Source organism: Dama dama, chromosome 26 (assembly GCF_033118175.1).
Source record: "Dama dama isolate Ldn47 chromosome 26, ASM3311817v1, whole genome shotgun sequence".
Lineage (NCBI taxonomy): Eukaryota > Metazoa > Chordata > Mammalia > Artiodactyla > Cervidae > Dama > Dama dama.
The window spans coordinates 31,479,069-31,492,754 of record NC_083706.1 but is presented as its reverse complement, the minus strand read 5'-3'; the positions used below and the strand labels follow the sequence as shown (position 1 = coordinate 31,492,754).

Sequence of the window (13,686 nt, the reverse complement as noted above, 5' to 3'; positions counted from 1 at the left end):
ATTTTAATATTGAAAATTATTTGAAACCAAGTATAAATTATTTTTGGAGAAGGAAATGGCAACCCATCCAGTATTCTTGTCTGGGGAATCCCGTGGACAGTGGAGCCTGGCGGGCTGCAGTCCATGGGGTCGCACAGAGTCGGACACGACCGAAGCGATTTAGCATGCATGCATGCATAAGTTATTTTTCTCAGTTCTTCACTTCTCTAAATGCTGTCAGGTTACCAATTGATTTATGTGAAAGGGAAATGATTTTTATTCTTTCCAAAGCAAAGCAAAAGGAATCGTTGTCTTCATGGTGTTCTGTGGAAGGTTTAAAATAAACTGATAACTTCTTTGCACTTGGTTTAATACAGTCCTTTTTTTGTAGCTGAGCAGTGAGAGTCTCTTTAAGTATGAAATGTGCAGGTTTCCTCTTAGAGCTGAATGGGACAAGTACCAAAAGAATTTGGTGTTCTAAAATGTCATCTGGACACGCAGGCCAGTGTTGGGCTACCTACCCATCCTGAAGACCTGTGTCACATGTTAACATTTCAGGCACAGACAAAAATGATACGGGATAGGGTGAGGTGGCAAGGGGTCTGTCTCCCAGGGCTTCACCATCCTCTCAAAACTGCACAGGACAGAAGCATCTTTCTCTGCTGCTTTTCATACATCGTGAGAGTCTTTTGCCACACACCTGGAGGGTGTATGGAGAGACCGGTAACGTAGACTCTCCAAGAGCTCACACAGTCAAAAGGCTGCTTCTTCCTATGTCTTAAGGTTCTCATTTGGGATTTTAGTCTCCTTTTTATTCCTATAAGTGAGGATCAAATTGTCTTAGTCCATGAGATTCTTCAGAATATAGAAGACTTTAGTGGCTAATAGCAGATCTCCAGTGAGTGAACATGAGTATAATCACCTCTAAAATGAGTGATTTTAAGATGAGATGGCATCTCACATAGTTGAGCCAAAGTATACCTCAGCTTACCAAATTTAAATACGTTGAAAGCTAACCGTATCTATAAGTACAGTTTCTCTTCTTTGAAAACAACTTTTCAGACTAATATTGCCTTTAACTGAATATTAAAACATTACACTAGGTTAGTAGTCTACCTTGAATTCATGTTAATAACTTTTTTTAAGGTCCTTTAAAATTTTGTTAAATGTATAATTAGAAGATTATTTGCTGTATTAAGTAACTGCTTGTTGAATGCACATCGTAAATAATACTCTATTCATTGTTAATACCTGTGTACCCTCTGGAGAAAATGTCACTCCAATAAGATCCTTTGCTGCCTAGCTAAGTTTGATTGCTTAAAAAGAAAAGCTGCAATATCAATAACGTGACCAGTTGTAATGGGGCCACATTTGCAGGTCTCATTCAGGAACGTCGCCTGAAAACACCGCCCCTCCACCCCCACCGCCACGGCCTCAGCCCTCTCATTCTAGATCATCATCTTTAGACATGAATCGGACCTTTTCCGTCTCAACAGGTAGGGGTTAGAGAACTGTGATACAAATTAAACTAAATATGTTAAATTGTTAAATATATTTAGTTGATTAAAGATACACAGTATTTTGTTTTCTCTTATTTTTTGATATTTATCTGAAGAAAAATTTTAAATTGAAAAAGTATCAGGTGAGGGAATTTATTTTTTTTAAATGACTGTCTAAAATGTGAGTTCAAATGATAAAGATGGTAACCTGAGAGATTCCACAAGAGATTAAAAAAAAGATTTTATGTGGAGATATTAAGGAGGAAAAGCTAATAGGTCTTACATTACATGACAGAGGAGAGAGAGGAGTCGTAACTTACTCAGAGGGTTCAGTTTTTATATGACTGGTCTTACTGTTGGTCAAAATAGAAAAGTTAGGATAGAGGGTGATGGTGTTCTGTTTTTGATATTATGTGTTTGGAATGATGAGAAAGAAATCGACAGGCCGCTGGACCTATGGGCTAAGCAAGATTGATCTATTATTTGAGAATCATTTACATAGAAATGGTAGACTAAAATGCTAAATGGAAAGAGGAAATTTGGAAGTCTTCATATTTGATAGCTAGAAGTAGTCAGAAGGATGGGGAGAAGACCAAGAACGTGTAGTGTTACTGGGACAGGGAGGAGCAAGACCAGCGCTGTGTGCACTAGAGCCAGGGAAGTGGGGTCTGAGAAGAGGATGTGAGATTCAACCATATCCAGACAGTCTGACGAGATGGATTGGGCTTCCAGTACTATTCATTGGCATTTGAAATCTTTATCATTTGATCACATTCATTCAGCCTTTCTGCTTTACTGGCAAAGTAATTGTATATATTTACAAAAAGAAGATTTGTGTATTCACACAGGACAGCAACAGGCTGGAGTTGTTGCCCAACCTCCTGCAGTGCCTCCAAGACCACAGCCCTCCCAGGTAATTCTCCTAGGTCTTCATTAGTAAGCATCAGTTATTATAGTCCCCTTGGTCAGTTTATCTGTTAGGTCTTTGATTCTATTCTATAATTATTTTGAAAATCGGGAATTGCCTGTCATTCTTAATGCATATTTAATTCGGAGAAGCTAGGTCTTTTCTTAGAGGATAAGAATTCCAATAATGATTTGGGTTGTTTTTTCAAAGAAGCTTAGAAGTGAACCAAATGATAGTGTCTCGACAAAGGAGGGTTTAGAAGAAGAATCGATGGATTGAGGGATAGGAAGTGTGTCATGTATGTCCTGGATCTAGTAGTGACTCAAGGTAACCTCCCTGCATCTCCCTGGATGTGTTCCTGCATCAGTGAATAAAGTGTTGCACAACTCACAGGTCAAAGTTCTTTCATCTGCATAAAACTGTTATATTCCAAAGTAGATTCTAGTTTGTAGCTTAGTTTTATGTGACTGACTGGCTACATTTTTACATGAATGAATTTGGTTGATTTTTCTGAGTTAGATTCTTATAATGAAATTGGTTGTTTGTAGTTAAAAATATGGTTTCCTAATTGTCAAAGATACTGAAATTTGAATATTCCAGTATTTATTTTATCTAAAGGGCCAATGAAAATACTTTTACTGTATTAAGGTGTAAAACGGAGTGAATTATCTCTTGACTCAAGAACCAATCTAGTGGGAAAAACAGACCTGTAAGCAGTTATAATAGAAATGCTATAGTAGACATACTTATAAAATGTTTTAGCATAGATGTCCTAGCTAGTAACATCAGGGATCACACTGAAAACGTCAAATAAAATGAAGGAAGATAGACGTAAGCAGAGACTTGAAAGATAAAATACTATTTCTTGAGGAGAAGGCATTACAACCAGAAGGAGTGGCACAGAGGGTAAGATAGGCCTGGCATATTCTTCAAGGAAAAGCTATTGAGTTCAGTACAACTAGAGTGATGGGAAATAAAATTGAAGAGGTGAGGAAATGACAGAGCATCTCCTCTGTCATACTAAGATGGTGGAGTTTTTCTTGAAGGATGTGGAGAATTTTTTAAGGGCAAGCAGGGGAGAGACTTCAGATTCATTCCTTTAGCTTGCTGTGCTTCCTCTGTCACAGAACTCCTCACACTGTATTTTAATCCCTTGTTTACTTCCCTCGTATCCTGCACTAGATTATCAGCTTTGTTAGGGATGGACCTTATTTGTTTGGTCAAAAGTATAGGTACTCAATACATTTAGTTTTCAAATGGAGACTTTAGGAGAATTGATCTTGTAAAAGAGTGGAGGACAAATTGAAGGCCAGTGCACTGGAGTGCTGGAGAGTAGCTAGAGCACTGGATTTCACACTTTAGAGATAATAGTCTTTTTAGAAACATAATGAAACATTTTTAAAATATGAACCATTATGCAGCAACCTAATTAAGAAAAAAATAGATGCAAGGAGAGAATCAGAGATTAAGGCCAGAACTTGTCTCCTTTGTTGCACATTCTTGGCAATAAGAACTTTGTTAAAGTATCTTTTTATTTGGAGATTTGTTATCTTAATTTTTTAGTGTCTTGGCATTTCACTCAAGGTTTTTTAGAGCTAAACGTTACTGTAGCTCACCTTCCTGAATTTTCAGCTAATAAATCAGACCATCCTTATAATAAATTTTCAAAGAAAAAGAAGGCTCTCTGTGACAGTAAGATCAGTAAAACATTTGCTCCTGTATCCTAAACCCTCCTATAGGCTCCTGGTCCCGTTGTGCATCGCCCAGTGGATGCCGATGGCCTAATAACTCACACTAGTACCTCACCTCAGCAGATACCAGAACAACCAAATTTTGCAGATTTCAGCCAATTTGAAGTATTTGCTGCATCAAATGTAAATGAAGAACAAGATGATGAAGCCGAGAAACATCCAGAGGTCTTGCCGGTCAGTTTTCAAGGGCTTCTCTAATTTTCTGCTGGGAATCTTCCAATATTGTGCTCATAAGCCAGTCTTGAAACAGAGGAACCCCTAAAAGAGCAGATAATAGAAGGGACATCAGTGAGTAAAATACCTGCTGTTGCTGCTTTTAGAAGGTTTATATTCCGTAGATCAATGCTTCTCAATTTCTTACTGGCCTCAGACCACCTGCTGGTTGCATAAAATGCTTAGTAAGAATCAATATCTGGGTGAAGGGTAGATGTCACGTGAAAAGATGCAACCATCTGGTTTTGGCTAAAACACTGTTCTGGGGGTTGCATTTTAATGCTGAGCATCTGATTGTGTGATTCAAAGATTTCTGTATAAGAAGAAGCTGTGGTTGCCATATCTACACTCGTTTGTATGAGAATAAGTCAGTTTATGGGGTTGCCTCTTAATGCTAAGCATTTGATTGTGATTTGGTGAAAATTGTATGGGAGTCAGTCACATCAGTTAGACAGACTTACAGACCACAGGATGCCAGAATTTCATCTTTGCAGCCAGTGTTCTGGGGGACTGTTTGGTTCTAGCAGCAAAAACTTCTCTATGAGGGACAAGAATCCCTGTCCTCATAAGTGTAAATATGGAGTTGGAGGGAACAGGGGAATTCTGAAGTTTGCTCTGATTATTCCAGTTTATACTGATCTTCTCTAATAGATTTAAAAAACTGACGTTTGACTGGCATAATTTACGTAAAGAGTTCTTACAGATTTGGTCAGTGGAAAATTTTCTGCCAGCTAGTTCTTCAAACCTGTAACTTTCCACCTGGCCTGGAGCTACTAGGGAAATGGGCTTCACCTCCAGGAAGGCAGACTGGGCCTGAGGTGGGAGTAGCGGTGTGCAGGGGGTACTTGTACGTACCCTCCCCCAACCAAAGAACTTCCAGACATCGTCTGCCATCCCATCAGAGATGTATTCTCTTCCCTCTCTGCCCTAAAGGAGCAGATGCGTGATCATTTCACAGGGTAGTCTCAAACTCCTCTCATCTTCATCTGAGCTTCTTACTGTTAGAATGAATGTTTTCTAAACATTTTACTCTCTGATCTGCCACTTATATATTTATTCATATATGTATGTTACTTAAATATAATTTGTAATAATAATATACTCATCTCTAGGTTGAAAAAGCTTCTGATCCCGCAAGTTCTCTTCGCGTTGCCAAAACAGATAGTAAAATTGAAGAAAAGACAGCTGCTAGTGCTCCCGCCAATGTGGTATACAGAAGTCTTTTATAGTATTGATTGTTTTATACGTATAAAAATTATATGATATAATTTGAAAAATCTTACAAATAAAGTTAGAGATCATCTAACCCATTTCACTGCCTTAAACTGTAATACACATAGCCTGTCTCAGAACACAATCCACCTAGAGGTAGAGATGATAGCCTGTCATTTGTATTAACACGTGCCACAGGTTCTCAGATTTTGTGTGGTTGTTACGTTGTTTCAAGTACATCAAGTAGAGCTTCCTTTTTCGTCATACTCAGTTTCTGTTACTTCAGTTCTGAGTGTATAACAGGGAAAGATTATCAACCCTCTAAGGTTAATATTGGGAGAAGGCAATGGCAACCTACTCCAGTACTCTTGCCTAGAAAATCCCATGGACGGAGGAGCCTGGCAGGCTGCAGTCCATGGAGTCGCTAGGAGTCGGACACAACCTGAGCAACTTCACTTTTCCTTTTCACTTTTCATTGGAGAAGGAAATGGCAACCCACTCCAGTGTTCTTGCCTGGAGAATCCCAGGGACGGCAGAGCCTGGTGGGCTGCTGTCTGTGGGGTTGCACAGAGTCGGACACGACTGAAGTGACTTGGCAAAGTTAATATCATACTCTCTGCTCTTTTTTTTAGCTGTCTAAGGAATAATTTTTTCCCAAAAATTTATTGTGAAAAATTTTAACCATACAGAAAAATTGGAAGAATTTCATATTGTACAACAATAAAGCCACACCTTGATTGTACCATTAATATTTACTATATTTTTTCTTCCAGTTTTATTAAGATATAATTGATACACAACACAGTTTAAGTTAAGGTGTACAACATAATTAATTGACTTACATATATAACGAAATGACTATCAGTATGTTTAGTGAATGTTCTTCATTTCATATAAATACAGAATTAAAGAAATAGAAAACTATAACGTTTTTCCTTGTGTTAATATACTTGCTTTATATCTGCATCCTTCTCTCTATATCAGGTCTTCTTATCTGTTGTTTGCATTTCAAAGTACATTGCAGATAACAGGACACTTCTTGAGAAAGAAATTTTGGTCACTTTTTTTGTTATCGTTGAGACATCCCCAGTAGTCATTAAAACAGTGAGTGTTTCTGAAAGTATGTAAATACTACTTTCTGGGCACTGTTTTTTTTTTTTTTTTTTTTTACTGTTAGTACTTCTGTAATTTTTTTAATAGTGAATTTTATTTTGTCAGTAAATGGCAATAGATTAAAAATAGCATTTAACCAAAGGGATGGCAGTTGACTCTTGTTTTTATTTATTAACAGGTCAGATCAGGTTACAGTAAATAGCAGACTGTTACATTTGATTCTGTTGAGGACAGATCTCCAATAAAACAGCCACTCATTTTTAAGAGTTATTGTATATCTTAATGAAAGATTTTTTAAAGAATTGCCTGGTTTTCCACTTCTTTATAAATTATTCATTAAGATAATATATCTTAGGATATGTGAATAGAAAACCCTGTGGTGATACTGGATGCATGTTTCTGGAGACTGCCTTTTATAGTTATTGAACAGATACATATTGAGTGTGTTATGTTAAAACTGAATATTATAGCCTTGAGTCACAGAATTCGGGCCTTGAGGAGCTTGTTATGTCACCCTGTAAAAAATTTTGTCTTAATAGGTACATTTACAGTTGCAATGTCACTAGGAACATTCTTTCCCATTGTAATTTAAGTTAGCTGTTGCCACAAATATATAAATTGCTTTAAAGTAGGACAAGTGACCCATAATTTTTAGAGAATGAAAGGCTTAAAGAAAGCATATGATGTTGGCAAAGTGCTAACAAACCACAAATGTCTTCAAGAAATGATTATTATTCATGAAATTCTTGTCTCCCAGAGCAAAGGCACAACACCTCTCGCTCCACCACCTAAGCCTGTTCGAAGGAGATTAAAATCAGAAGATGAATTAAGGCCAGAAGTTGATGAACATACACAGAAGACAGGCGTCCTAGCTGCTGTTCTTGCATCACAACCTTCTATTCCTCGGTAATCAAAGCTGTTCCTAAACATGTGTAATTCCTGGAAACAAAATGCACAGTAATTAAAAATATTAAACAGAAGGAAATTATGGTCAGACTAGTTCTGTAGTTGAGCACAGGTCCTCCACTGTTCCCCTTTGAGAGTTTTCTCATTTATGAGTAAATGGAATATTCTTCCCACTTTTCCCCCCCTTCTGTTATTAAGTTCAACTCAAGTTACAAATCCTAGAGCAGACTTTAAAAATTTTTATATCGCTCAGTAACACTGATGTTTTAACTGTGGTTGTTCTAGAATCAAGAATTGGCAAGCTAGAGCTCATGGGCCAAAGTCAACCCATGGCCAGTTTTTGTAAGGGTTTTTACATTTTTGTTTAAAAAGAGAAAAAGATACGAAAAACAGAATATTCAGCAGAAATGGTATGGTCTGCAAAGCTTAAAATACTTACTATCTGACCATTTATAGAAAAAGTTTGCTTATTCCTGCTCTGCACTGACTTAAACTCAGGTGATTCTACAGAAAAGTCACTAAATCAATAACTACAGTAATTAAGCCCCTGAAGCTTAGTAGTTTTTGGTTGAGCTTTAAAACTGATCAAGCAAGGTTGAGATACGCTAGCAGGGCAAAGGTGCTCTTGGCCATGGATCACAGGGAAGAATGGAATGAATTTAATAATAAGAATGAAGGTCAAGTTTTTTGCTCTCTTTATCTTCTCAGGTCTGTTGGGAAAGATAAGAAAGCTATTCAGGCATCAATTAGACGCAATAAGGAAACCAACACAGTTTTGGCCAGATTGAATAGTGAATTGCAGCAACAGTTAAAGGTAATGTAGTTTCTGAATCTTTATTTGGAAAGTTCCGTGGAGTCAGAGCCTGTTAGTGTTGAACTAAGACTTGGAGGTGATCCAGCAGTTCTTATGCTAGTATGAAACTTTTCCGAGTAGCAGGAGAAGTGTGGATCTAAAATGTTTTATATGCCTTTGAATCTTTTAATATTAAAAAGAATTTCCTGTACTAATTTCTTGTATGATTGCCTTATCCTGTATGTATATAAAGCATATTCCTAAAATGTTCAGTCCTGAATATTCATTGGAAGGACTGATGCTGAAGCTGAAACTCCAATACTTTGGCCATCTGATGCGAAGAACTGACTCATTTGAAAAGACCCTGATGCTGGGAAAGATTGAAGGCAGGAGGAGAAGGGGATGACAGAGGACCAGATGGAGTTGGTTGGCATCACCGACTCAATGGACATGAGTTTGAGTAAACTCCAGTAGTTGGCAGTTGACAGGGAGGCCTGGTGTGCTGCAGTCCATGGGGTCGCAAAGAGTCAGATGTGACTGGGCTACTGAACTGAACTGAAAATGTTCGTTAACTTTCATAATGAAACCCAAGAGTAGAAATGTTGTGACCTCAGCTACCTCCAGGATCATATATGTGTCTCTCTACACACTAATTCTACAATGATTTGAAAATCCCTTTTATCAAAACAACTCAGATTCTATGAAAATGACAGATCTGAAGAAGAGGGATGGGGGCAATTTAGATCATCTCTAAAACAGAAAAGACAAACCTTAAATAGAAATGGTGCTCAGGGCCAGTGTGTGCTTCTGTCATCTGTACTTGAGAGGATGAGTTTGTTTTCTTGCTTACTACTCACCATTTTTTTTAATCCCTATACATAAAAACTAACAAGCAGAATCTTGTATGATTCATCAACATTATTAGGCATTCACGTCTTAGAAACCAGTGGTTCTCAAACCTTAATTGTATACATGTAGGAAGGGTCCATGGTAAAATGAAAATTGTGACTCATGTCCGGTATGGAGAAGGGCCTGAGAGTTCTGCAGTTTTTAATAAACTTTCAGGTGAAGGAGATGCTCCTGGACAGTTGACTCCACTTTGAGTAGCAAGGTCGTAAACCATAAAGATGAGGAAGGAGTCCATGGAAATGTAAAATGAATATAGTCAGTTGAGTCCCGTAATATTCTGTTCATATTTCTTTTCTAGCATTTATCACATTGTCCATATCTATGGCACATTTGTGTCTCTGTCCTACTAACCTGAACTCACTGAGGCTAAGTCATAATCATTCCTGTTTACAGTGACCATGTAATATATTGTTCAAACCAAAGTACTTTTAAGAGAAAAGAGAGAAAGGGATGTGTTAATATGTAGGCCAGGACATCAGAGATAATCTGAGACTGTCCTGGATAGGTTTATAACCATCTTGTTTCTGTCCTCAAAACTCCACACATGTGGTGCATTTAATAAATGTATGTTAAAGGAATAGTATTCTTGTGTAACTCTTTGATCAAAGAAGATATTCATAGCTGTTCTATGACTTGTGAATTTGGCCCATTGTAAAGGAAGAATGTGAAACTAAATGACAAGCTTTCTGGTAGCTACCTTTAGGTGAAAGTTTTGTTAATGCATGTTTTTCTGAAGAACTATGAAAAACCGTAGAAACATGCGTATAGAAGCTGTTTCTAAAAATCACTTTTCTCATTATCCTCTGAGAAAGTATGGTACCAATTAGGAGGACGTCATTCTGGTTAAAACATGATACTGTCAGTATGATAGAGAAAAAGAAAAAAAGGATATGGCTGCATAAGTTGCTGACTGTCTGAAAAGACTGTCCCAAATCGACAGTCATTAGAAATTCTGATTATAAAGTACATTAATTCATTGTGAAACTGAAGCTCAAAATGAGGTACAGGAGTTGTTATGACCACAGGTAATCACCAGGGGAAAAAATCTTTGTTAACCAGCTCATCTGCAGTTACTGCAAGGGGTGGGCTTTGTGCAAAATTCATGCATTAATAACCATCATCTGCAAATACTGGCTTTTCTAATAATGAAGGAAAAAACATTTAATTACCCTGATTTAAAGTAATGAGAGAAAAAGATTTTAATTAAGATTGTGTTTTAATGTAGGCACCTAAAAAGAAACTTACGTTTCTAAAAGGAACAGCTGTCCCTTCATGCAGTGCTGCTGTTAGATGTGCCTGCATTTTTGTATATGTTGAAACATAACTTGTCTTTCCATCTTTTTCAGGATGTTCTTGAGGAGAGAATTTCCCTGGAAGTTCAACTGGAACAGCTTCGACCATTCTCTCACCTTTAAGCCAGTTGCCGTTAACTGTGAACATACCTGTTTTTAAGCGGTTTTGGGTTCAAAGCCAATTTGGAGACCCAGACATTCAGCTCACTGCTTAATTCAACATTAAATTTTATGATTTCTGTTTTGCCCTATATGTTCACCATTGTATTTAAGTATCTTTTATTTTTTAATTTCAACAATAAAAGGGTCAGGATGACTTTTTCTGGAGGGTGTATTGTGTTTCTTGGCACAGCCCCCCTCCCCCCTTGTTATCCCATAACTTTGGTGCATTATACTTATGTGGCCAAAACCTCACACTGCTTGGATTTACAGAATGGGTTTCTCATTTAACACCTTAAGCACAAACTCAGAAATATTTTCAAAAGAAGACAAAATTAAATAAACTGTCAATTTGTCTTTAGGCTTGATACTTAAAGAATCCAAAAATCTTTAAAATATGTTTCCTATTTGATTTTTAATTTGAAAGAACTGTATCGGATAAGGCATACTTTAACCATAAGCTCTGCTGTAATCAACATCCTTCAAGAGTCTCATGGCACTTACAGGCTTTTTCATATCAGCTTAGGGGGCAGATTTTATGTTTTCCTGATGAAAATTAATTTGATCAGTATCACCTGTGACTTAAACTTTGTTGTGTGTGAGATTTTAATTTTTCAGCAGTCCTATAAAATTAGGAAATAACTGAAGATAGGCATTTTTAAATTGTCTGCTAGAAGCAAAGGGAAAGTGTTGATGCTGCAAGCCACAGAAGTACTGTCCAGTTGCAGACGTCACTTTTTGCATGATTTATGCACTAAACTCGCAATTATAAGCTTATGCTCATCAGTCTCTAGAAGTGTTTTCAAGTAACATGTTTTAGAACTTCTGAGGATCTTAATTATTCACTATTATAATAAATGAAAATTCCTTAAGATTCCTAGTTATCTTTAGCTCTCTTGTTACTCATTCTTTTGCCATGTTTTTGTTGTTTAGTCCCTGAGTCATGTCCAACTATTTGCGACCCCATGGACTGTAGCTTGTCAGGCCCCTCTGTCCATGAGACTCTCCAGGCAAGAATGGTAGAGTGGGTTGCCATTTCTACTCCATTCTTTTGCTATAGAGAGAGACTTCTCCTATTAACAAAGAGTTTCTAAAGTTTGTCCTATTCAGGATCATGTAGTGTCTCAGGATTTGTTTTCTATTATGTGATATTTCCATTTTGATCACATTTGTGAATTTACATTTATTGCTGACTAATAGCAGACATTCCTTTAATGTTTTATTCTGTCTGACATAGATGTTAAGCTGCATGGTTTTATCATAATCAGAAGTGTGATTTTACACTAATTAAAAACAACATTTTAACTTTTGTACATTTTTAAACAATTTAAATTTTTAAGAATTAGAAGGAATTTGTATTTTTGTTGTAGAAAAAAGAAAATGTTTAAAATAGCCTACTTCCCAATGTTAGACTGTACTAGTAGATTTCATTTCCTTAAAGGAGAATTTGAGGCAAAGAGGAAACTGACAGCCAAAAGCTTCCAAGATTAATACAATATTATCTATCATTAACTGAGTAAAAATATTACTATTGCATATATCAGCTAAAGTTTCAAAGTGGCTAACCAGTTTATAGCTTCAGTTTATTAAATAATTAAATGAAAGCTTTAAGGGCCGGGAAAACTACTCAATACCTATTTTTTTTAATTCTGTTTTAAATAGAATTGTCTTAATTTCTTCAGTTTTACTCAGCTAAATTCCATTACAGGCAAGTTTTGTTTTTGTTTTTTAGAAAGTACCCCCTCACCCTCTACCAAACAGCCTTCTAATTTAGCAGTGTAACAAATTTTTAAACCATTTTATTTGGAAGGTCTAAGAATTTAATTGTGCAACAAAAGAACACTTAAGAATTACAGAAAATTTTAGTGCTTTATAGAGGTATGTTTTTAATGCTCTCTGTAGGAATACATTCATATTATGGGTATATGTGACCAGTTTTTTAGTAAAGTACTATTTAGATTTCTTATACATATTTTTAAAATCCATAACTATTTCATGGAAATGTTAAAAGAGGTTGATAATTGGTAAGTCACCAACAGATTAAGACATTTCTGTAGACTGATCATTTAAGAAATACTTTCCATTATGACTTTATTTTTCATTAGATCAGAAAACAAATCTTTAAATACTCAATATCCTTATTCAGCCTTAGGTTTTGTCAGTCAGATTAAATAATACTGTCCATGAAAAACAGCTATCAAAAGAAGTGGTTCAAATTTTTTACATTAAAATTTTTCTTATCCATTTCACCTAATTGAGCATAGATGATAAAGTTTAAAAGTTAGGAGGAATTTTATGAGTCCCCCCTAGTTCATCCATGGATCATCCATGATGAACCATTATTCTGCTTCTTACTGGATCTTCTGGAACAGAAAACAACATGTTGTCTTTGTCAGGGCAGATTGGCACCCCTGTTGTCTGAAGTCCAGACTCACTTTTCCATACTACTTTTGATGGCATTTTGGAGTACAGACAACCATAGAAATTTATCATCTTCAACTTCTGTTGCACAGATCCATTCATGTTTTGGACCTTGAAGAATAAATGCATTCTTGATAACTGTAAAAATATTGGAAGTACATAAATTAATTTTTGTAGGTAACAGTCAAAAGGAAAAAATGTTTTAAAATTCAAGAGTTGATCAAGTCATCTTGAAGACTTTTTGAAAATTAAAGTTTCAGACACAAATCCAATTTAGAATATAACTTCCTAAATTACTGAAAAATTCAAATATAGTCTAAAATAAACTTGTCTTTATAATTGTTTAGTTATAATTAGCAATTATTTTTAAAGTAATAGATGATATGATAGTCTTTAATTTCAGAAGGAACTGGAACCAGTAAAGGTCTTTACAAGAGTTCCTGTAGATAAGAGATGCTGAGAGCTGGACCTTGGCCACCCTGGTATGAGCAGCAGGACAGAATGAAGCCAGCGACGACTTAGCTGAATGCCC

At 36.3% G+C, this 13,686-nt stretch overlaps 2 protein-coding genes across 9 annotated transcripts in view; one reads left to right on the top strand and one right to left on the bottom strand.

Annotated features, from left to right (window-relative positions):
• REPS1 (RALBP1 associated Eps domain containing 1) overlaps positions 1 to 10,901 on the top strand; it is an 88,664-nt gene extending 77,763 nt beyond the window's left edge. For 4 of the 8 annotated variants that reach the window (XM_061130437.1, XM_061130441.1, XM_061130436.1 and 1 more), the window contains 7 exons: positions 1,357 to 1,475; positions 2,327 to 2,391; positions 4,125 to 4,310; positions 5,462 to 5,557; positions 7,432 to 7,580; positions 8,289 to 8,394; positions 10,629 to 10,901. In XM_061130437.1, the coding sequence (XP_060986420.1) occupies positions 1,357 to 1,475; positions 2,327 to 2,391; positions 4,125 to 4,310; positions 5,462 to 5,557; positions 7,432 to 7,580; positions 8,289 to 8,394; positions 10,629 to 10,697 (790 nt within the window). In that variant the 3' untranslated portion in view covers positions 10,698 to 10,901. Of the gene's footprint in view, positions 1 to 1,356; positions 1,476 to 2,308; positions 2,392 to 4,124; positions 4,311 to 5,461; positions 5,558 to 7,431; positions 7,581 to 8,288; positions 8,395 to 10,628 lie in introns of all 8 variants that reach the window. The other 4 variants (XM_061130435.1, XM_061130434.1, XM_061130438.1 and 1 more) reach the window with 2 other exon arrangements.
• Positions 10,902 to 13,065: 2,164 nt separating this feature from the next.
• The window catches only part of ECT2L (epithelial cell transforming 2 like), a 66,830-nt gene continuing 66,209 nt past the window's right edge, over positions 13,066 to 13,686 (bottom strand). Inside the window, exon 21 of the mRNA XM_061130187.1 lies at positions 13,066 to 13,292. Within this exon, the coding sequence (XP_060986170.1) occupies positions 13,165 to 13,292 (128 nt within the window). The 3' untranslated portion in view covers positions 13,066 to 13,164. The remainder of the gene's footprint in view (positions 13,293 to 13,686) is intronic.